The 23352-nt window shown below is 36.9% G+C and overlaps 1 protein-coding gene across 2 annotated transcripts in view; it reads left to right on the forward strand.

The window, feature by feature from the left end:
* Window positions 1-23352, forward strand: part of GPSM2 (G protein signaling modulator 2) — a 31492-nt gene that overhangs the window by 3340 nt on the left and 4800 nt on the right. For both annotated transcript variants that reach the window (XM_083358502.1, XM_083358501.1), the window contains exons 2-14: window positions 2512-2803; window positions 7860-8081; window positions 9144-9279; window positions 10106-10248; window positions 10723-10846; window positions 12421-12536; window positions 15114-15269; window positions 18687-18795; window positions 19005-19134; window positions 20647-20717; window positions 21777-21950; window positions 22502-22655; window positions 22781-22998. In XM_083358502.1, the coding sequence (XP_083214628.1) occupies window positions 2769-2803; window positions 7860-8081; window positions 9144-9279; window positions 10106-10248; window positions 10723-10846; window positions 12421-12536; window positions 15114-15269; window positions 18687-18795; window positions 19005-19134; window positions 20647-20717; window positions 21777-21950; window positions 22502-22655; window positions 22781-22998 (1788 nt within the window). In that variant the 5' untranslated portion in view covers window positions 2512-2768. The remainder of the gene's footprint in view (window positions 1-2511; window positions 2804-7859; window positions 8082-9143; window positions 9280-10105; window positions 10249-10722; window positions 10847-12420; window positions 12537-15113; window positions 15270-18686; window positions 18796-19004; window positions 19135-20646; window positions 20718-21776; window positions 21951-22501; window positions 22656-22780; window positions 22999-23352) is intronic.

Here is a 23352-nt window from a genome sequence, read left to right on the forward strand (position 1 = left end):
CACTATTGAACCCAAAATTTCTGTTGCTAAGTGAGACAGTTATTAAGTGATTTTACCCCATTTTACAACCTTTCTTGCTACTGCAGTTGTGAAATTAGTAACATAGTTGTTAAGTGGATGTGGCTTCCCCTTTAACTTTGTCAGAAGGTCACAAAAAGTGACTACATGATTCCAGGGCTCTGCAACTATCATAATTATGAACCTGTTGCCAAGCATCTGAATTTTGATCATGTGACCATGAGGATGTTGCAGTGGTTGTAGGTATGAAAACGGTCATATACCACTTTTTTCAATGCTTTTGTAACTTTGAATGGTCACTAAATGAATGGCTGTAACTCGAGAACTACCTGTAATCAGTAATTTTCATACCACTGGCCATGATGCTCTTCTGGCATAGACATGTTATATGCCACAATGATGTCAAAATGATGGTACCACAAAAATATCATGCTTATGTAATTGTTTTCACATCATGATGTCTGATATAAATGCATAACTCATATAATTTGCATGATGATGTAATCATATACAATATGAGCTATTGTCCCTCTGTATATGGATGGCTGTGCCTTCTGATTAGGATCTGGGAACTGAAAATCTGGGATTTGATAAAATATATTGGTACTGTTCTGAGGTGTTTCAGTCTACTAATGTTTTACTATGTTCTGGTTTGGACAATAGCATGATTAATAATAGTTTGGTATTCAGGATTGTTTGGGTAGAATTTCAGTTGAGGAAGGAGTAGTGTTTATTGGTCACATTGCCAAGCTTCATTTTTTTCAGTAAAATATTTGTTTACATAGACTGTCCTGTATAGAATAGGTCCGTGGTGGCGAACCAATGGCACGCATGCCACAGGTGGCACACAGAGCCCTCTCTGTGGGCACACGAGCCGTCGCCCCAATCCTAGCCCTTCAGCTGGGTTTTATAAAACCTTTTCGCTTTAGGCCTCTGCTGTCGTGTGCAAAAAAAAAAAGTTAATCAATCAATTTCAACTTCTTGCTGGAAAACAAAAATCTCGCAAAGTTGGAATTGATTGATTGAACTTTTTAGTCTCACCCAGTCTGCCATTACCACCGCAGTCACGCCCACCCAATGGGCCATGCCCACCCATCACCCAATGATACATAAGTGGGTTTTGGGTTGCAGTTTGGGCACTTGGTCTCTTAAAGGTTTGCCATCCCTGGAATAGGTGCTTTCTTGTAGTTTATGCCTGAACCAAAACATTCCTGTTTGTTTTAGATATAAAATAAAGCAAAGTTGTTTTATTGTTTATTCCAGAGATGGGTGAAAACATACTTCCAAACAGAAGTGGTAAAAAGCCAGTGGATACTGTTTGGAGTATGTTTCTGGTAATCATAGCAGAAACAGCGTAGGTTCTTGTATTATTGGGATGTTGGAGAGCTGCATCCTTCTTTTCGCTATTTGGACATTCGTAGCAGGTGAGAGCAGGGAGGGAGAGAAGGAAAATTGATGAGCAGACTGGCTAGAGAGAAATATTCTACTGGGAACTTCTTTTTCTACTGAGTAACAAATAAACAGACCCTGTGAAAAAGCCAGTGGCAGATGACAGACAGTTTGATTTGTACTAACCTTGATCAGTGAAATCATACCCAAGATCTCTGTGGCTTTTGTTTTGCCCAAAAGAGAGAAAAACAAAAAACATTCCAGGTTTTGTTTTTGTAAAGTTCAGTGGAATTTCCAGAAATCACTGTATTTGTTTCTGGGTTGAAACAAAGTGTATTTTCCATTTTGTGTACAATTCTAGTGGAAATATGTGAAAGAGTGTGACATCCAGTCCTCATTCTGATATTTTTCTACTTCTGTAGTTTCCTTGCAGCAGTTCATTAGTGTAACATTGAAAACTAAAATGTAAAATAAAACAGTTTTGCTACAATTTTTTCCCAATAAGTTTTTAACATAGTTTGCCTAGAACAGGGGTGTCAAACTCAATTTCATTGAGGGCTGCATCAGCATTGCGGTTGCCCTCAGGGAGCCGGGTGGGTATGGCCAGGGTGGGCGTGGCCTACTGGGTGGGCGTGGCTAGAGTGTGTATGGCCTACTGGGTGGGCGTGGCCAGCTCTACATCATTCGCATCAAGGGTGCCTATGGGGGCTTGGGCAGGAGTGGGACAGATCTGAGGGTCTCTGGCAGAAGGAGGGTCTCTGGGCCAGGGCCAAGGCAGTGGGGGCCGTTCCCTCACTGTTTCCAGGATGGCTTTGTGGGCCACATGAAAGCACTTCACGGGCCGGATTTGGCCCCCGGGCCTTGTGTTTGACATGTCTGACCTAGAACAAAGGAGAACATAGTTCTGTGACCAATCTCTCTAAATTATTACTTTATAAGTAATCCATAAAATAGCGTTTAGGCATGTATGTATTAAAATTGCCTGTATGTGTGAGAGAATTTCATTTGTTGTATCTTCACCAAGCATTGCCATCTTATTTTTTAAAAAATTAATTTGACACTCATACAAATGAACTTAGAAACATCATTTTATACTCTTTGCAGAAATACAACGGATTGAGCGACAGACACAGATTGTAATATGACTTCTGAATGTATAAGATATCTGATAAGAATCTCCTTTTCTGATCAAGCATCAATACTGCAACAAGAATTTGAATTTTATTAACTCCAAGTCTTGATAACGTATTGGGACATTTTTATGAGAATATTTTTTCATTCCCTGGTGATTTTTCTACGTGCTGACTAGCTGATAATAAATTTATACAGAATGTGAATTGACAGAAGATGTTTTGTTAAACATGTGTGAAGATAATTCATTTCATGTTCGTTACAGGTAAGCAAATATACTAATTAATGCATTGAAAAATTAAGGCTTGCATCTGATGTTTAATTTTTTAAAAATACTTCAGAGGGTCATCACATGTTTGTTTAATACCCCTATTTATATGCATTTTAATTGCCAAATTAGAGTTCATCCATGATTGACCTCTTCCAGATACTTGTAATCTCTTAACAATACTCTTTTTCTTTAATGTTTCAAATTTTGTTTGAAGCTTCCTTATTTTTACCTGTGCTGAGCCAAGCTATGGAACTACATAGATGAGAAATGGTGTTTAACAGGTTTATCTGGTATATTGTTTTAAGATTAAATTAATGTGAAAGGTAACCATTTGTAGGTAAGGCTCTTTTCATTGCCCATTCCTGTTTGTTCATCTAGAACAGACATGTCAAACTCGCGATGTCACGTGACGTGCAACGTATTGGAACTTTTTCCCCATTGCCGGCAATGGGGTGGGCGTGGTTTCCTTGTGACGCGTCCGGCCCATGGGCCGGCAGTTTGACACACCTGATCTAGAATAAAATGAATCTTACACTTGTAGCACTATCATCATATGGACCTATTTTTCTAAAACAAATTGTAGACTTTTTCCAAAGTTACTAAGATAAATCTGCAATATTGAGTTTCCTCATATGGATTTGATTTACTTGTTCCAGCCTCTACTTCCATATTTTCTGGGCTGAACCTAATGTTAGTTCAATTCAAAAACACTGGAATTTTCACCTTTTATGACTTTAGTCACTATATGAATCATATCTATTAATTTATTATTCATATGTCCTTTGTTTCTCTATGTTTTTATTATGTTTATTGTCTTCTAAATCAGCAGTGTTGGTGCTTAAAAATATGCGCAGTGTTTTTATCCAGAAGCAAAAAAATGGTTTGTAGCAGGCATAGTATTGCATGCAGTGCTGGTAAGAGTCTCCTTAAAGAAACTGCATGTTGTCCTGGGCTGTCATGGAGCCACACAATTATTATTATTATTTATTATTATTTTAATTCCATTTATATCCCGCCCTTCTCCGAAGACTCAGGGCGGCTTACAAGCTTAGCAGTAGCCTTCATTCTATGTATATGCCTGCTTATTAGGGCTTTCACACACACACCAAGCGGCATTATTACAAAGTCAGCTTATTGCCCCCAACAATCTGGGTCCTCATTTTACCTACCTCGGAAGGATGGAAGGCTGAGTCAACCTTGAGCCTGGTGGGATGCGAACCTGCACTAATTGCAGGCAGCTGGTGTTACTAAAGGAGGCATTAGCCCACTGCCCCACCAAGGCTCTTGAAGGAAAGTGCAGTTTATATTTAAGGAGATTCAGCTAGCTCTTCCACAGCAGTGCCAAAGAATGCAAAAGACTTTGTTTTTTTAAACAGATCAAAGATAGCAATCTGAGAGGAATACTTATGGCACCTAGATCATTTTTGGGTTTAACCAAAAGCTGTGATCAAATAGAAGGCACAAGGAGATTCCCATTTCTTTTGTGAACTCTGTTCATAAAACAAAATATTTTTAATTTCTTCTTTCGTCAGGAGCACATACATCTTCCCAGATAGGAAGATGGGAAATATTGCCAGATATATAAAATTAATGTCAGAATATATATCTTGTCTCATATATATCGTCATCACAGTTGAACATGTTCACTGTAATAAAAGGCAGTGGCTTGGTAACACTGCTTGATTTTGTTACCCAAACAATGTGGTTTTAAATGATTATTGAATGACACTAGCTTGTTGTACTCTAAAGTAATAGAAATTACAGCATTTCCAAATAAAATGAACTAAAGCTTGAGAAGAATTAAAATATTGAGAGATTTTTTTTTTAAAGCAGGATAAATTGTTGAATGACATCTGAAATACAGGAAATGATATGCAAGGATTTGACTACAATGGGTCGATTGTTTAGATGTAAAACCAAACATAAGCAACAGTCTTGTGTAAATATTTATAGTGGATCCATAATACCAATATACCTAGAATCCAAAACAAGGCTGCAGTGTGATAAATTGTTGCTGGTCTTGATTTGTGCAAATAAATGAACTTTTTTAAAAAAGTACCATATACACCTCTCCATGGCTTCAGATTTAAATTCATATTCAAAGACTGAACACTTTGGGGAGAATGCCAACGTATGGACTCTACTAAAACTCTTTTTGAAGGATGCTGCGCTACCTGTACTATATTTGTACCTTCAAAAACAAAACACTTAGCTTTAACCTACATTACTTAAAATGTATTATTTATTGAGTATGGTATTTGGTTAAATAATTATTGTTCATATAGTCTGAAGAACACAATGAGAGTAGGAAGCTGTTTTCAATAGATACATAAGGCCAAAGGAGGCCATTTAGATAGAGTCCAACTCTTATTTTGTGCAGTAATTCCAATTAATATGGGTTCCAAATGTTTATCCAAACCTACTGAAATGCTTTCAGCAAAGGGTGAAAATTGGCTATACCATCAAATTGTTATAATGGTTGGACTTCTTTCCTAATATTCAAAGAATTCTGTTTTTCTTTACCGTAAATGGGTTATTCCTTGTCCTGAAATCTGAAATGATAGGGGGCAGATTGGCCGCCTATGTGACATTTTTTAAGGTAATGCGCCTGCTCCTCCTCCTTTTCTCAAGACAAAACTTTAAAAAGTTCTTTCTTAGTTTCCGCACTTGGGAAAGTGTTCATTTTCTGTTCAGACTTATTGCCCTTTGCCTGAGTCCTCCATAAAATTAGGAATTAAGAACTAAGTGATTTGGAAATTAATATAGTAAAAATTACAATATCCCTTCTTTGCTATTATATTAAACCGCTGCATCTTATACAATAAGTGTAGAGCTTGATACTTCTACAACTTTTTAAATTAAATGTTTTATAAGCATTTGTGTATGTGTACGTGTGTGTGTGTGTGTGTGCATGTGTATGTATGTATGTATACACACACAAACATACACGCATACAGTAGATATATACATAGTCAGAAGCCAAAAATGAATTACTGGTATGAGGGGATGATACAATTTATTGTTTCATTAATAGGATTGTGCCTTTTAGGTATGGGGTGGAATACATTTAATTTTAATTGGATGTGACATTTAACATAAGGTGCCCGGAGAGAACCTCTCAGGAGACGAGAGGATTAGTTAACATTACCCCTTAAGAGAGGGTTAAATCTTTTGTTATGGCAATTATAAGAGTGCTGTAGTCAATTTTGTTATATCATTTTAATCAAATGGAAGAAAATACCTGTTGGCTGTTTCTGAGAAATGCTATAGGTATGCTATAGATAGGCAAACTGGGACATTTCATGGGCGAAATATAAATTTTACTGCACAAACTAAGAATGTCTGTCATATCGATGTGCTTAGGCTGCGGAATATCGAAAGCTAAGAGGTATAGTATTCAGTAATTTTCATTTTATATGTGATCTCTAATTGTGATTTTATCAAAAACATTTATCAAAATACTGAAAAAGTAGACCTTTTATTCTGAATAAAGTAGTTACTGATTTTCTTTCTACAAGTTACCATTTAAAAATAGCTTATATGTATATCATAAATGGCCTAGTTTCTCATCCAGTTATGTATGACTTTGTTACAGCTTTTCCAAAATGTAGCTTTTTTAAAAAAAACAATTGTGTTAGTTTTATGTCACCTTTAATTTAACAAATTCTTTGTATTAACTAAAGTAGAAATATTAGTTTCATACACTATTTGATCTGTTTCATGGTGGTTAAAAATAAAAAGTTAATTTAGGATTGAAAAACAGTAACATAGTTATAGTTTTTCTTTTCATATTAAATAGTTGATATAAAAGATCATTTTTATAAGAGTTCATTGGGCATTAGAAAAATACGATTAGTAGGGAGCAATGATTATCTTACTCAGAATATTCTCAAGATAAATTACATGCTACATCATACAATGTGGCAATTGTTCAGTGTTTTTTTTTAAAGATATGGTTGGTTGCACAGAAATGTTGGCATTTTTATTATTGTTTTATTATTGTTATTATTATTGTTATTGTTACTGTTATTATGTAGAAAAATTGTTGGAGGGCGAGCTCTAATGGCTGGATCCTGCGCAGGGTGCAGTCTGGCTCCAAAAGTTGCTTATGTACTACCATTCCTCCCATATTTTTAATTCTGCTCAAATTTTCTAATGATCCTATATAGTGGTTCAAGCCAGGCAAAGAGGAGGATGTAGACCAGGAAAATAGGAACCAAGAAATCCCCTTAAATGCCATTATTGCAGGTAGTCCTTGGTTACAGTGGCCATTGGCATTGAAATTTGCGTTGCTTAGCAATGCGGTCATAAACTGTGATATCATGTGACTACTGGAATTACTGAGTGACAGCAATCCCAACAGTCCTGGTTGCTGTTGTAGCCCAGGACTGCACAGGTTGCTAAGTGGGAAGAGGCAAGAGTCCCATGCCAGTGGGTGTGCAAAGGGCCATTCCTAGCAGATGCTCCAAAGAATGGATGGGTGCCATGGGAATGTGGGATGCAGTGGATAGGTGCTATGGAGTGTGGGTGGGCAAAAAAGCAGGACCAAGAGCAATTTCTTGCCAGCTTCCCCATCCTTTCTGGTAGATTTGAAGATCCATGTCTGGGAAAATTTCCTGCTTGTGAGAAGCTCTGGGGAACAAAAGAAATCATGATCATCTTACCATGAAGTACAGAAGTTCAAGGATTGGTCATAAATACCATTCATTCAGCACTGTCATTAACTTTGGTTGCTGAACAATTGGTCATTACTTGAGGACTTCCTGTGCTGCTGTTGATAACTCAATACTACATACAGTATTCCATCAGCATACTTGCCCTCTCAGTAGTTACTAACCACTGCCAATACTCGATGGTCTTCCTCGTTCTCTAACTGGGATGGGACTAATAAGAATATATTTTAAACTTGAGATGCAAAAATAAATGCTTCAATAAGTACTTGAAATTCAATAAGTATTTGAAATAATTTAATATTTCTATTCTGCTTCAATGACTACTAGAAGAAATGTCTATTTTAAAACACAAATTTTCTTATGTTTCATATTTATAGAATGGAAGCATCTTGCCTGGAGCTTGCCTTGGAAGGGGAGCGGTTATGTAAAGCGGGGGATTGTAGAGCTGGGGTATCTTTCTTTGAAGCTGCAGTTCAGGTTGGAACAGAAGACTTAAAAACACTTAGTGCTATTTATAGCCAGTTGGGCAATGCCTATTTCTATTTGCATGAATATGCAAAAGCTTTGGAATATCATCATCATGATTTAACTCTTGCAAGGTAAATGCAGATTTTGGTACCTTTATGTTAGTCCTTCAAGATAGGCCACTTAAAGAAACAATCACAGCATGGATATCAGTAATGCTCTTTATTGTAGTAAAGTGGAATGACAAACTCTTGAAAGCCTTTTCCTATTCACACTAAAAATAGTCAAGGTGGGATTATTTTGAATTTCTTTCTTACATATCCTTCCATCTCAGGACTATGTAACTTCTTCTCCAAGCCCCCCTTAACACTCATTTTATCTTTCTCCCATAATAACAGCCTCATATTTTTTTCTAACAGCTATAAGTATAAAGTTATTTATACTTTAAAATTATCTAGATATCACTTTTTGTGATAATGATTAAAAGTTTGTTCAATTAAATGTTGCCCAAAATTGTTTCATCTCATGACTGAGCTGTTGAATAGAGCAGATTATCTTAGCCATGTAAGTGAAATTTGTTCTGAGGAACCGCTCAGAATAATATATAGCAAAGTTTTATTCTTCAAGAGAATGATGTGTAATTTGTCTTAGGCATTACATTCACAAGAAATGACATACAGAAATTAAATCCTCACAATACTTTTAAAATCTATTTTACACTATATAATTGGGTATCTGATCAACTGACTTCCAAAATACACTCCAGATATGTTTTATCTGGAATATAGAATATATTTACAATGTAATATTATACTTACAACTGTGAAGAACAGTTTATCCAAACATATTAAATATGTCCAAACAGATTCATTGACACTTATATAATCTTTCCCCAATATGTAGCACAGGATGTTATTTTACCCTTCTCATATTTTCTAATGATTAGACATTAGTTTGGAGTATTGGTAGATTTGAAGATCCATGTCTGAGAAAACATGAACTAGAAAAAATAATGATTACAATGGTTTAGGATCCTTAAGGCTAGGGATAAAAATGTTTAAGTACAATAAGTGTGCAGTTGCTGACACTTGTCAGCAAACCTGTCAGCAAGTTTCATAAAAATGTTTCTCCTACTCAAGATTGAGCTGACTTTTTAACAGAAAAACAGAAGGAATGACTAAATGTTTAATTTTCAGAACAATTGGGGATCAGCTAGGAGAAGCTAAAGCTAGTGGCAACTTGGGAAATACCTTAAAGGTCCTTGGGAATTTTGAGGAAGCAATTGTTTGCTGTCAGAGGCACCTTGATATTTCGAGAGATCTAGGTGATAAGGTAAGAAAAATTACTACAGTCAATATTGAAAGAAAAAGCACAGTGTGTATTTGTGAACCTGATATCAGCAATAGAATAATAGTGTTTTGATAAACTTTTTCAAGCTTATTAGTTGGTTGCCATGGTATCTTTAGATGTTTTCTCCCTGACCCAAACTTAAAAAAAAAGGAAGGTATTCTTGCTGTCTTTCTTCCTGTGAAAGATCAAAAAGTAACTTTGGCAAATGAACAGACTTTGGAAAAAAAATATTGTTCTGTGACATAATATGATACTCATAAATATGTAAGATCTGAACAGGGGACAGTGTTGGGGTAATATATAATAGTGAAAACCCCTACAAAGTAGTCCTTGACTTACAACCCCAATTGAGCTCAATATTTCCATTCTAAGCAAGAGAGTTGTTAAGTGAGTTTTTTCCCATTTTACAACCTTTCTTGCCACAGTAGTGAAATGAATCACTGAGTTTTTAAGTTAGTAACACAGTGGTTAAGTGAATCTGACTTCCCCATTGCCTTAGTTTGTCAGAAGATGTCAAAACGTGTTTACATGACCACGGGGACCCTGCAGCCTTCATACATATGAACCAGTTGTTAAGGCATCTGAATTTTGATCACTTGGACCATAGGGATGCTACAGCGGTTGTAAGTGTGAAAACTGGCCAACAGTCACTTTTTTCAGTGCTGTTGTAACTTCATCACTGAACGATCATAAGTCAGGAGACCACCTGTATTTCTCACAATAGGAAATAGATTTATTTTTTGTTCAATTAAGTGAGTACCTATATAGCATAAGAACTTTTAAGAAAATATTTTATTTGTATTTATAGGTTGGAGAAGCAAGAGCTTTGTATAATCTTGGAAACGTGTATCACTCCAAGGGTAAAAGTGTTGCTTGTGCAGGTACCCACGATCCAGGGGAATTTCCAGATGATGTTAAAACTGCATTGCGGAAAGCTGCAGACTATTATCAGTAAGAAAAACTTTAGTAGTGGATTAATCTTTCAAGGTGGATACAGTTTTTAATCGTCCCTTTTGTAATACATTAAAATATGTTATTTTAATCCTTTTAAAGCCAGTTTCAATTTTATGTCAGTTCATAAATATGCAAAATTCAGAAAAACTTAAGTGTAATTTAAAATTCCAACCATATTTCTTCTGCAGTAGTGACTGAAATAAGATGAATGTCTAAGAAGGAAAAATAAGAACTATTGGACAGCAGCCATCAATATTGTTACCATAATTTATAGCATTTGAAATCACAAGTGATCTAAAGGTATCACCTTAAGAGGATGGCAAATAGTAATACATAATGAACATTAAAACAATCTGCATAAAATGTTTTCTTTTAAATTAACAGAACAATTATTTTTCATAATTGTTGCTTGTACGTTTCTTCCATTATAAATCTAGTAATTTGCTTTTAAAAACTTTGAATATTAAATAGGGAAAACTTAACAATCGTAACGGAATTGGGGGATAGAGCTGCCCAAGGACGTGCCTATGGAAATTTGGGAAATACACATTATCTTCTGGGCAACTTCCGAAGTGCTGTTACTGCCCATGAACAGGTATAAAAGAGCACATGTTGGTGTGTTCTGGTTCATTGTAGTTTATATTATTTGTTTAAAAGGTACATTTACTGCATTCGGATAATGTTAGTAAAGCATATTCTATTGTTTCCTTGGTTTCTCTTATGAAATATATACAGAAAGATGGATATTCAAGGAAATATCTATGACATTTATAAAAGAAGGCTAAAGTATGTCCTATTTAAAATAGTAAAGAGGTCATTATCTGATATAGATTTATTATGCATGTGATATTTTAAAGTGCATTATTGGGCTGAAAAACAGATACTACTGTGAAGATAGGTAAAGGTGTTCCCATGGTTTTTACCTGCTAGTCATGACTGATTTTAGGGGTAGTGCTCATCTCCGTTTCTTAAGCCAAAGAGTCATTGTTTACTGAAGATATTTCCAGTCATGTGGCCGGCATGACATCACATTGCATCACAGAGCGTACCTTGAAGCATGCAACGCTGTTACTTTCCAGCATGCTTTTGGAGACAGAGAACTTTAAAATTCTTTTCTGTGTATAGTAGTCCTTGATTTACAACTGGCTGCTTAGTGATTGTTTAAAGTTGCGATAGAACTACTAGAGGACTACTTAGGACCCAGATTTGAAGTTCCAGTGGTTGTCCTCTCCCCTTGCATTCACATGACTGAATTTCTGGGACTTGGCAACCAGGACTCATTTACATTTGTTTGCCATGTTGCATGACTGCATTTTATGATGCTTTTGCTGAAAACCAGCATTTACTTCTGGTTTTTGGCAAAACTGCACCCACAGCAAGCAACTGTTGTGATTCCTTGCCAGCTCATGGATCCAACAGCTGAGTCTGAAGACTCAGAGGAGGAGGAGGGGCCTGGAGTGTGATCAGAATCAGAGGGAGGCTCTGAGGAGCTACAAGATTTACAATCTGACGAGGAGTCTGGCCCCTCTACTCAGCTCAGGCTGAGACACAGCTGTGCTGGGAAGCTGAGGGGGATAGTGACGATTCAGAGGACAAAGGAATACAATGGGGTGGCTGTAAAGGTGAAGGAGCAGGCATTAGGAAAGCCGCACCTTGGATGCATAATAAAAGGGGAGGTCTGGGAGGTGCTGGTTGCTGAAGGTTAAGAGTCAAGTTGCAATGAACTGTGTTTGTTTTTCCTCAAGTCTGTGAGTAATAAAAGGGGTTTGGGTTTGTCCTGCAGTTTCTGCCTGCTTGGTTTGAAGAGGGGTTTTCTCGTTGTGAACTTAACAAAGAGCTCAAGTAGGCTGGGACAGAACAGCAACTGGTTTGCTTAAGATGTGCACTGTTGCTTAAGAACTGCTGCAAAAAAAGTCCTAAAATCAAGTCAGTCACATGCCTGACCCTATTTTACAATCGTAATGACTTACAACTGCGATGGGCAGGCTCCTTTGTAGTCGTAATTCGATGACTCCCTGTAATACAAAATGTTCTGGTAAAAACATGTTTTAGATAAGGAAAAAGAGTGAATCTTAGTGTTTACTTTGTTTTGTTATGGAAATAGCACTGAGAATAAGGATTCCTATTCTGATCACTGTTACTATAATTAACAGGCTAATTCTTTTCCAGCGCCTTTTGATTGCAAAAGAATTTGGTGATAGAGCTGCAGAAAGAAGAGCCTACAGTAATCTTGGAAATGCCTATATTTTCCTGGGAGAATTTGAAACTGCTGCTGAATACTATAAGTTAGTCTGAGTATTGTTTTATACTGTTTTCTTAATACATTTACTCTGATTTACTGAGGTCTTAAAATCAGATCTTTTAAGTTTTCATTTTGAACTATGCATAACTTCATTAGCTTTAGCTATTTCAAAATAATACTGATTTGTTGTCTTCTGCTGTTCTTGGCTGTATTTGTTTTCATCATTTTATTTTCATAAAACATTATTGCTTAAATTTGTCATGTAAGAAAAAATAAATACAACTTTATCCAGTCATAATTCTATAAAACCTAATATGTTATTGATATAAAATACTTAAAGCTGGTAAAATATCTATTTGAATAGTTAAGCATTTCCCGTGTTTGAGCTATGAACATACAGTATACTTGAACTATCTTACCTGAGCTTCTTCCCAGAGACAGAATTGCCACAATTTGGCTATATTAATTCACTGAGATGGGAGTACCAGACCATCTCATTTGTCTCTTGAGAAACCTATATGTGGGTCAAGAAGCAACAGTGAGAGCTGGACACGGAACCACGGATATATTTAGAAGGATTTATAAATGTTTTATAATAAACCTATTAAAACAATAAGATAACTAAAACAGTTCCATTAAAAAAACAACTGTACATACATTTCAGCTGCCTTAGATACATAAAACAATCATAACTTGTTCAGAGGTAACCAGCAAAAGCAAGTATGTAGTCTTTATCAAGATACATATTTCTAAAATGGCTAATGGAGAAAGGTCTCATTTTCATGGAGCCCAATCTTGAATCCAGGTCTAATGGCATTTGGAACACGTCTTCTTTAGCTGATTGTAAATTTTTTTTAAAAACCTCATCTGAGAACTTTGGGTGGCAGATATCTGCAAAATATTTTCCCTGGTAATTCTGCAAAAGTAACGTTACTTTTTAATTGCGTCTGATTACTCTGTGGTATTTCATTTAAGCAATGTAACTTGATTTAATTTATAAGGTTAGGAAATTATAGCACATTAAGTATCTTTTTGTGATCACTCAGTGCTGATAGAGACTACTTGGAAAGGGAAATACTGTTTTTTTAAGCTGGCCTTAGAAAATGGGAATCCAAAAACTCACTATGTTAATTCAAAGCTATATATAGAATAGAAAACCCAATCCAGATGGAATGTGGCAAAACAGATTGGGTTTGGGTCAGCAAAAGAATGAGACAAGGCTATATGCTCTTTCCTTATGCATCTGTATGTTGCATACTATATTAAGAGAAGCTGGATTGGAGGAATGTGTGGTTTTAAAATTAGAGGAAGAAATATCAATAACTTGTGCTGTGCTGATGATGGCTGAAAATGCAAATAATATGCAAGATGTACTAATGAAAGTCAAGCACCATAGTAAAAACTGGAACTAAAATTATAGTAAGAAAATCAAAATAATATAACAAAAGGTAGAACAACCAGCCTGATAATTAATACTGAAGATAGTGAAGTGATGAATAGCTTTTGCCTTTTAGGAACAACTATGAATACGGAAAGAAGCACCAGTTTAGAAACACAGACTAGAACTTGGGAGGTAGCAATGAAGGCCTTGGTAAAGAGAACTCAGATGCCATGTCTTGTCTAGATCTATAAAAGTCAGAATTCTGCAGGCAGTGGTTTTCCATATGGTAGTCTATGGGAGCAAATGTTTAATTATTTGTTATAGTTATATTCCATTGCAGTACTCTGCAGATTCGTAGTGGCTTACAACTTAAAAAAACTGTAGAAATAATAAATAAAATAATTCAAAGTCAGCATTCAAAAATAAATAAATCCAAGATGATCTGCCGTTGGCCCCTTAAATACTTACAAAAAAAGCTCAAGTTTGGGAAGAAAATTCCCCCTCCCCTTTGAAAAAGAGAGACAACCAGCTGTTTCTCCTGGCATGATTGAAGTGAATGGATCAATTCCAGTAGAGAGATGTGATTCTTCAGGTAACCCAGTACTAAGCTTATCAACGGCTTTATAAATAAAAATTAGCACTTTAAATTGTGCTTGGTAGTTGGTAGTGTCAGCCCAACAAGGTAAGAAAACAATACATATAAGTCAGGACTACTTTTATTGTAACACAGTGACAGAATCTTGCAAGTCTGAATTTGCTTTCCCCTGAAAGGCCAGGCTTGGGAATATATCATCCTAGAAACGGTCTATCTAGGTGGTCACTGAAAGTCAACACCAGCTTGATGACACATAATAAGAGTATGTAATATTGTCTATAAAGCAGTACTGCAACATCCTCATGTTGGTAAATTTAAAAAACAATTTGAGAAATTGTCTGATTTTTAAGAACGCCCATAATGATTGACTAGCTTTCCTGACCTGCTGATTCCACTTATTTTTATTTATCATATTAACTGGTTGACAAACATTTTCAATATTAATGTATGCTATAATATATACCAATTTTAAAAGGGCTTGTTTAATTTTTAAAATATTTTTTCAGATTATTTAAAGAGCAATGGTATATATATTGCATTGAATTTTATAATAGATCCAGTAAATCTCATTACTGTACATTAATGTATTCTGATACATTGATGGTGTTTTGAATTGTATAAGTAAATATCTGTTTGTCCTTTAGGAAGACATTACAGCTTGCAAGGCAGCTTAAAGATAGGGCTGTGGAAGCACAGGCATGTTATAGTCTTGGAAATACCTATACCTTACTTCAGGATTATGAGAAGGCCATAGATTATCATCTGAAACACTTAGCAATTGCTGAAGAACTAAATGATAGGTAAGAGTTTTAAATTCGTTGCTATATAGTAATACAGTTTTTGTTCCCTATAAGAATATTGCCTTACTTATATAGACAGGATCCCCGTGCTAAATGGTATAATAGAGGATTTTACTATTAATTGCAATAATAAAGATATTCTGTCTGTTATTGGAGGAGTTTGCTCCTACGTTAGTTCTTTGGAGCACAAATCAAGGATCTGGGGTTTTCTATTGGCATTTAGCTGCAAAGTGGAAAAATTGGGAGACTAAATAGGTGTTTAAACTGGTTCAGTGTGGCTCATTTTATATTTTTACTGTGTTTCCCTGAAAATAAGACCCGATCTTATTTTCTTTTGGGCTCCGAAATAAGCACTAGGACTTATTTTTGGGGAGTGTCTTACCAGCAGGTGATGAGCGCGTCGGGGTGGGGCATGGCCTGCATATGGAGTGGAGACACAGTTGGTGATGGGCCAACCTCAGAGCGTGGTGGCAGACCAACTATGGTAAAGGTACTGTATGACAGAGTTCAGGACGGGGGTGGGGCGTGTGTGCCCTTCCCATGTCAGGCCAGCCCCAGCAGCCCCAGAAGAGCCCTAAGGTGGTGGCAGCCAGGCCGATGCCCCCTTGGTGGAGCAGGGGGCCTTTGCCCAGGGGATGCTGGGGGGCTGCCTTCCTGGCACGGCCCACCCGAGAGGTAAATGAGGAGGCGGCAGCCTGGGGCCAAAGTGGCAGGTGGAGCGCTGGAGGGTCAGGAAGAGAGGGTGCTGAAGCGAGGGAGCATCCTGCCGTCACTGCCCATGCCAGCTGCCCCTTCCCTGCCAGAGCCGGAATGCTGCTGCATTTACTGTAAGTGCCAGTAGATGCTGGCCTTCCCTCCAGCTGGCCTGGGCAGCTGCAGGAGAGCAATAGGCCTGTTTCAGTACCTGGCGCCCTTAGGGGGTTTGCCTGGCACCTGTTTTCTAGCTCTGTTGCATTTCTCTGCTGCTGCGGAACTGGAGAGCTTCCCCACCCTCACTTTCCCCAAACATTTCTTTGCTTACCTGATTTCCAGCTCCTTTGCATTTCTCTGTCATTACATTCCTCCACCGTCACGTGCAGGGAAACAAAAGTTTGTAGGACAAAAAAAAAGTTCAATCAATCAATTCCAACTTCGTGAGATCCTTTTTTTCCCCATCAGAAGTTGGCATTGATTGATTGAACTTTTTTTTTTTTTAGTCCCACAAACTTCTTATGTTTCCCTGCACATAGCGTCAGAGGAACGTGACAGAGAAACGTGATGGGTCTGGAAATCAGGTAAGCAAAGAAATGCTTGGGGCATCTGGCTGGTGGTTTTGGGGGGGTGCAGGGGCAGCCCCATGCTCTTCGGGCCCTGCCAGGCGCTCCATCTCTAATGCTGGCTGTGTGAGACGGGCATGGGGCTGCCCCGGATCACTTTTCATGCCTTTTGGCTGTCCCAGGTGGATTCCGCTGTTGCTTTTGTTGTTGCTGCTGCCACTGGGCTTCGCCTTGCCCCCCCAATGCTGCTTCCCAAGCCAGCCGACGCGCATGAAAGTCCTGCGCAAGCCAAGCCAGCGGTGAAGGTCTGGGCCCTTAGTGTTACCTGTCAATACCGGTAGCATGCAGCTGGCGAGGCCATCCTGGGAGATTCTGCTGTTGCTTTGCTGCTGCTCCTGGGCTACACTCCATTGCTGCGTCCCAAATTACACCTTAACTGCTGGCTTAAAGGAGTCAGATGCTGCCTTACAGCTCTGAGGGGAAAGCAATGGCAGTGGCGGAGCACTCCATCCCGGGGAGAGGAATTCTGCTGTTTATGTTAACAGAGACTGGAAGCTTCATCTGCCTGAAAATGGGGCCGTTGGAAATGGAGCAAATCCCTCCATTTCCAACTGCCGCATTTTGAAGTAGACGAAGGTTTCAGTCTCCCTCTGGGCAAGAAGTGTTTGAATGCCTATGGGGTACCCAAACACTTTTCCCCCAGACGTAGAAATGACAGAATGGAAGCTTCATCTGCTTAAAAATGGGGCAGTTGGAAACGGAGCGAATCCATCCGTTTCCATCTTCCCCATTTTCAAGCAGAAAAAGTTTTCAGTCTCTTGTCATTTCTCCTAAAAGTGTGTGGCATGTCCGGATTGCCTCCCTCCCTCCCCGCCTTCATGCTGGACTTAACGGGCGCTGCTCCAAGGGGCTGGTGGGTTGTGGCTGCTGCTGTTGGCCCCCACACACTCAGTGCCGTTTGTGCTGGCCATGCCCACTCCCCTGGCTTATTTTTGGGCTGAGCTTGTCGATCAGAAGGTCGGCAGTTTGGCGGGTCGAATCCCGAGTGCTACGTAACAGAGTGAGCGCCTGTTACTCATCCCAGCTTCTGCCAACCTAGCCGTTCGAAAGCACATAAAAATGCAAGTAGAAAAATAGGGACCACTACGGTGGGAAGGTAACAGCATTCCGTGCGCCTTTGGCGTCTAGTCATTTTTTTTATTTATTTTAATTCCATTTATATCCCGCCCTTCTCCGAAGACTCAGGGCGGCTTACAAGCTTAGCAGGCCACATGACCATGGATATGTCCTCGGACAAACCTGGCTCTTCGGTTTTGAAACGGAGATGAGCACCGGCCCCTAGAGTTGGAAACGACTAGCACGCATGTGCGGGGGAACCTTTACCTTACCTTACCCCCCCCCCCAAAGAAAAAAATCAAGCTCGGGCTTATTTTCCGGTTAGGTTTTATTTTGGGGGAAATACGGTACATCAATCTGAATGAGCAACTTTAGTCAAATCCACGAGTCTATTAATCGTTTGAGATGTAGATAGTCATAAAGTTAAGGACTCTGTTAAATTAAGTGTTATTCTTATGTGGGCTCAACTGTGCAACTTTTTTGGCACTAATATGGAAGTGATCATTTAAAATTTCTCCATTATAAAATTTTTGGAAAGCTTTTTTTCAGCAGAAAATGAAGCATTTTTGAACTAAGGAAGATAGTAAGTTATGTAATGTTTAATTTCTAAAAATGTTCCAATAATGAATAAATATTTATTCTGTATTGATTAGCATTATCACAGAGATTACTGTGCTTTCTAAGCTTTATAGTTGCACAGCAATTGGTTAATTGAAATATTGCTATAATTTTTAAAAACAGTTTAAGGCTGATATATTGAGACAGGCAAAACAACTCAAAATCTGATTTTGATAAATGTAATTAAAGTAAGTTATGGTTAATGTGATAAAATTAATGTACCTTACATATATTTGTTTTTCTCCTGTTAAAGATTAAATAAAACAACAAATTCATAGAATGAGTATGGAGACTATGCATAAGGTCTTCAAGGGTCCTTTAATTGTACATACGGTATCTATTTGAAATTATTTGTTTAAATGTATTTAAAAGTTGTCTTTTATTTTTAACTGGAATATTTGATGTGTATTATTGAACTGTGTTCCAGAATTGGTGAAGGAAGAGCATGCTGGAGTTTAGGGAATGCATGCACAGCTTTGGGGAACCATGATCAAGCTATGCATTATGCAGAAAAGCATTTAGATATTTCAAGAGAGGTATGTGCACATATTCTTAATTCTTCGTTGTGTGCATTTTTCAAATAAAACAGTATATGTACTATATATAACGAATAAATTGAGTAAATAAAATTAAGGAGAAACAGACTGAAGTCTTGAGGGTAGGGATTGTTTCAGATTGATGAGTATGATTCACATTGTTTTAAATAAAATCATTTACAGAAAGCATGTAATACCTTTGATTGCAGGTTGGAGATAAGACTGGAGAACTAACAGCTAAACTTAATCTCTCAGATCTTCAAATGGTACTTGGTCTTAGTTTCGGTACAAGCAACTCAATGATGACTGAAAATCAGATTCCAGATTATAACTTGAATGGTAAATATGCCCAATACATTTTAGTATTCTTTTTTATTAATCTCCAGTTCTGTATTGTGTTCTCTATGATTACCAGAATGTGACCCACACCTGCAAAGAACTATATTCAAAACATTGTAGAGCTTTTAAAGTTTAGTGAGAACCTGGAATGGCCACTCTGGTTTTGATTTATTTTGTAATAACAAATACGTAACTTTGTCTATTCCTACAAGTCACTTCAGTATCTCAAGTAATGTAGAAATGATTTATATAGATGTTTTAAAGGTATGTATTAGGCAATGCAGTAATGAACTCTTCTGGATGTTTCTGTTAAATATAAAGAAGAGACAATAATGCATCGATCCTATAAAACTTACCATAGATATGGAGGAAAGTATAGAAGTTCTACTAATATAGAAGTTTCCACCATAGAAATGTTGTATATAGTTTCTCTTTGTTCCTATTTTAATTTGTGCAAAAATATATTTTTCCAAAGATTTTTTAATCTTTGGAGCTTTGTAGCTAATGAAGCTACAATTTCCTTGTGTAAGTTTCTTACAAAAAAGATTGAAAAATGAAATATAAGAACCACATTGTGTCATGGTTCCAACAGACATAAAGCAGAGCTCCAAGATTTTCAAATCCCTCAAAGAACAAGTTACAAAGTATCAGCATGGTCAAGAATGAAACCAAGTCTGGATACACAAGTAACAATTTCCCAATACAAAGTTAAATGTCCCACCCATAAAACTATGCAAGCAACTAGGTTCCCCAGTATGATTGTTGGCGGGCTTTTTATGCAATGCCCAGTCCCTAGTCTCGGGAGCAACCGATGACCTTGTTTCCCATGGGACAAAAGATTATTTTGACTAACGACGCACCTGAGCAACCCCCCTTCCTCTGTTCTATGTGGCAACCTAGAATGAGAAGGAAAATGGCTGCAGCCATGTTCATTTGTAGAGTTGACATTGTTCAACAATAAATATGAGCCATTTTCAGTGCTAAGGAAATGATTGGATTGGACTGGATTCTAAGTCTAACGTTTGATGAGGAACACCCAAAAGTATACAGGGCAATGTATATGTTAAAGACAGCTTGCAGCTACTAAACCTTGTGGCAAAAAACAAACAAACTGTAAGCAGAGACAAAATGTTGGAGGTAGAACAAGTTATCCCTTCCCTTCTTCAGCGATTGTTGAAGATTGCATGCCTACAGTAAGATAATTAGCTCAATATTCAGGTTAAGTGGACAGGGAGTCATCTCTTTCAGCGTTTTAAATGGTTTCCTTTGCCTCCATTGAAACATTTTAAATGCCTTTTTTAATATTGTAAAGAAAAATTAAAAATTTGCCTCAAATTAATAGTTATATCAGCATGATGTTCAGTGCTTTTGCAATCAAGTTTAGAAGAGTTGCTGTTACTAGTCTCAGTGGGTTGATCATCTTCAGTAAATATTATACGTTAACAACTCCATTAAATTGTTCCTTGTATGTTTCTTCAAAGTAATTTAATTACTTAATTTTTGTAATTCTAGGCACTAAACAGAGGTTAGGACGTCGCCATAGTATGGAAAAATTGGAACTTATGAAACTAACACCTGAGAAGGTTGGTGTCTTTTAAGTGGAAGTGGCTTTGTAAAAAAACATTTCATAATGTTGGGTCCAGATTCACAGATGATAATGCACTCATTTTGTAATAGTATGGATATGAAAAAGTATACATATTTCTACCATAAAAGCCTTATCCCTTATGGATTTTTTTTGTTCCGCTATTAAATTGTGCAAAAATCTTGTAAATTTGAAAATTTTAGTACAACTAACTTGGTCAGTGTCTAATCAGTAGTTCTTCCTATAGTAAAGGTATATTTCTTATAGATTCATTTAAATTTCAGCAATGAGCTACCAGTCAAAATGATAATATCTGAGATCAGCAAATTAGGTACTCTGATCTAGAGTTAACCTTCTAATGGATTCCATTAGACTCTTTTTTTTCTTCTCCCTGCGACCCTTAGATTGCTGTTACTTACCTCCAAGCTTATCCAACAATAGTTTCTCTTTTCCTTCATTTTTAGTTTGGGATGGAGAACTGGCTGGACATCAGGTTGGCTTGATATTCAGACCCTTTGTCATCTGACAAATGCTCTGGGCCCTTAGTAGCATTTGTTTGTAGCATCTCTGGGAAGAGGTTAAAGAGATGAAGGAGTCATCCCTGACCCAATCCTTGACATTTCATACCCCCCTCCCTCTGTGAATTCTACTGTTCAGATCCCAAAGGCATGTTAAAAGAGCAAGAAGGGAGAGAGGAGACCTGCAGAAAACCTTTAGCTTTCCAAGTTTCACAAGCCAAACATTTTAAGGATTATATTAACTATATAAAGAACTGGGACAAACAAGGCCATTGTATCTGTGTACATTGATGTGACTCCAAGCTTGATTGCCAGTCTCAGTTTAGCGCCTTGGAAACATAGGATTTACTTCAAAGGGTTTTTGTCTGCAATTATGGTCAAATTTGACTTGGTTAAAGCACTAGTTTTACAAATATGAACAAATAAGCCATGTTTTAATAGAGGTGGAAAAATTAAATTAACTTGCATTTTTGCATTTCATATACTGAAAAACTGTTTTCTTGATAGTGTTTTAGTATACGTTGTTACCTGTTTCCTAGGTTCAGGATTGGAACAGTGAAATTCTAGCTAAACAGAAACCATTGGTTCCCAAACCTTCAGCAAAACTGCACTTTGTAAATCGATTAAAAGGGAAAAAATACAAAAACATTACTTCTTCTAAAGTTCTTCAGGATGCTAGTAACTCTATTGACCATCGATTAAATTCACAGAAGGTATTTGTGGAGAAATAAACATTTTAAAACTTCAATATTTTATTTGATATAATATATATAAAAACATTTTTAGAAATATGCCGATTTTTATTGCTTTGCCTAATTTTTGAAAATGAAAACTCATGTATACTTATTTGTTTACTAGGCTTACATTCCATTCCAATTGTAAATGATTCAGAGCATATAATTAATGTTTAGATTTATCTCAGACTAATTGTAAGACTACAAGTTAGAAATCAATGAAATAATATTTATATATGAATAAACATTTAGAAGTGAAGTGAATATAGTAGAGTTTTGTTGATGCACATGAATAAATGATAAAGTTGTACCTACAAGTGAGAAATTAAGTTGAAATGCTCTTTTATGTTGAAATAGCATTATACCAAACTTTATAGCCCCAATATTTTTAGTGTTTCTTCACTGGACCTTTTCACTTCTTTCCCATAATAATACTTAATCTGATTTATGTAGGTTGAATTAAAATTCTCTGATGTTTCATAAATGGTTGGTATTATTTGTATTTACTTTTCTACTTCATTATTTTTAAGAAAAGCAGCTTAGAAGTCCCTGGAGATGAAGGATTTTTTGACTTGTTGAGCCGATTTCAGAGCAACCGTATGGATGATCAGCGATATTGTTTCCAGGATAGGAACAGACTGACAGTGGCTGCTTCTGCCACACCATCCAGAATTATGCAAAAATGTAATTAATTATAAAGCCTATATAAAATTACCACCACTTTAAATGAAATTAGATACCGCTTTAACCAGTATACTCTTGTACCTCCTGCTGCTTTCTACATATGCTGTTTTTTTATTTTTTTGCAGCTTTTTCTGCTTCAATGCTCTCTCCACATACAGATGAATTTTTAGATATGCTTGCTAGTTCTCAGAGTAGACGTTTAGATGATCAGCGAGCCAGTGCCAGCAATTTACCTGGACTTCGTCTTAATCAACATAATAGTCAGTCAGTCCTTGGTCACCTAATGGCCAGCAAGAACAGCGAACCAGATGATGACTTCTTTGATATATTAATAAAATGCCAGGTGAGTTTTTGGTTGATTGGATATTCTGTGTGGCATGCATTCTTAAAACAAGTACTGGTGGTTGTTTAATAGAACCTCCTGGTGGTATCTTTTGTCAGTTGAATCATTCAGTAAATTCAGGAGTATTAAAAAAAGACATAGGACAATTTTGTTTAAAATCTTTTTAATGCTAATTAAGTAGTTTTATCTCAATGTTAAGTTCAACCCTTTGACAGTGGATCAAAAATAAAAGAGTATTTTGGATTTTCCAGTTCCTGCTTTTATTAAAACCAACTTCCCAGCCTAGATCTTATCTTCTTAAATCGTAATGGGGCTCTAAATAGTATTCCTGCCTTGTAATACATTAATAAACAC

The sequence above is a fragment of the Vipera ursinii genome (assembly GCF_947247035.1).
Source record: "Vipera ursinii genome assembly, chromosome: 3".
In the NCBI taxonomy this organism is placed as follows: Eukaryota; Metazoa; Chordata; class Lepidosauria; order Squamata; family Viperidae; genus Vipera; species Vipera ursinii.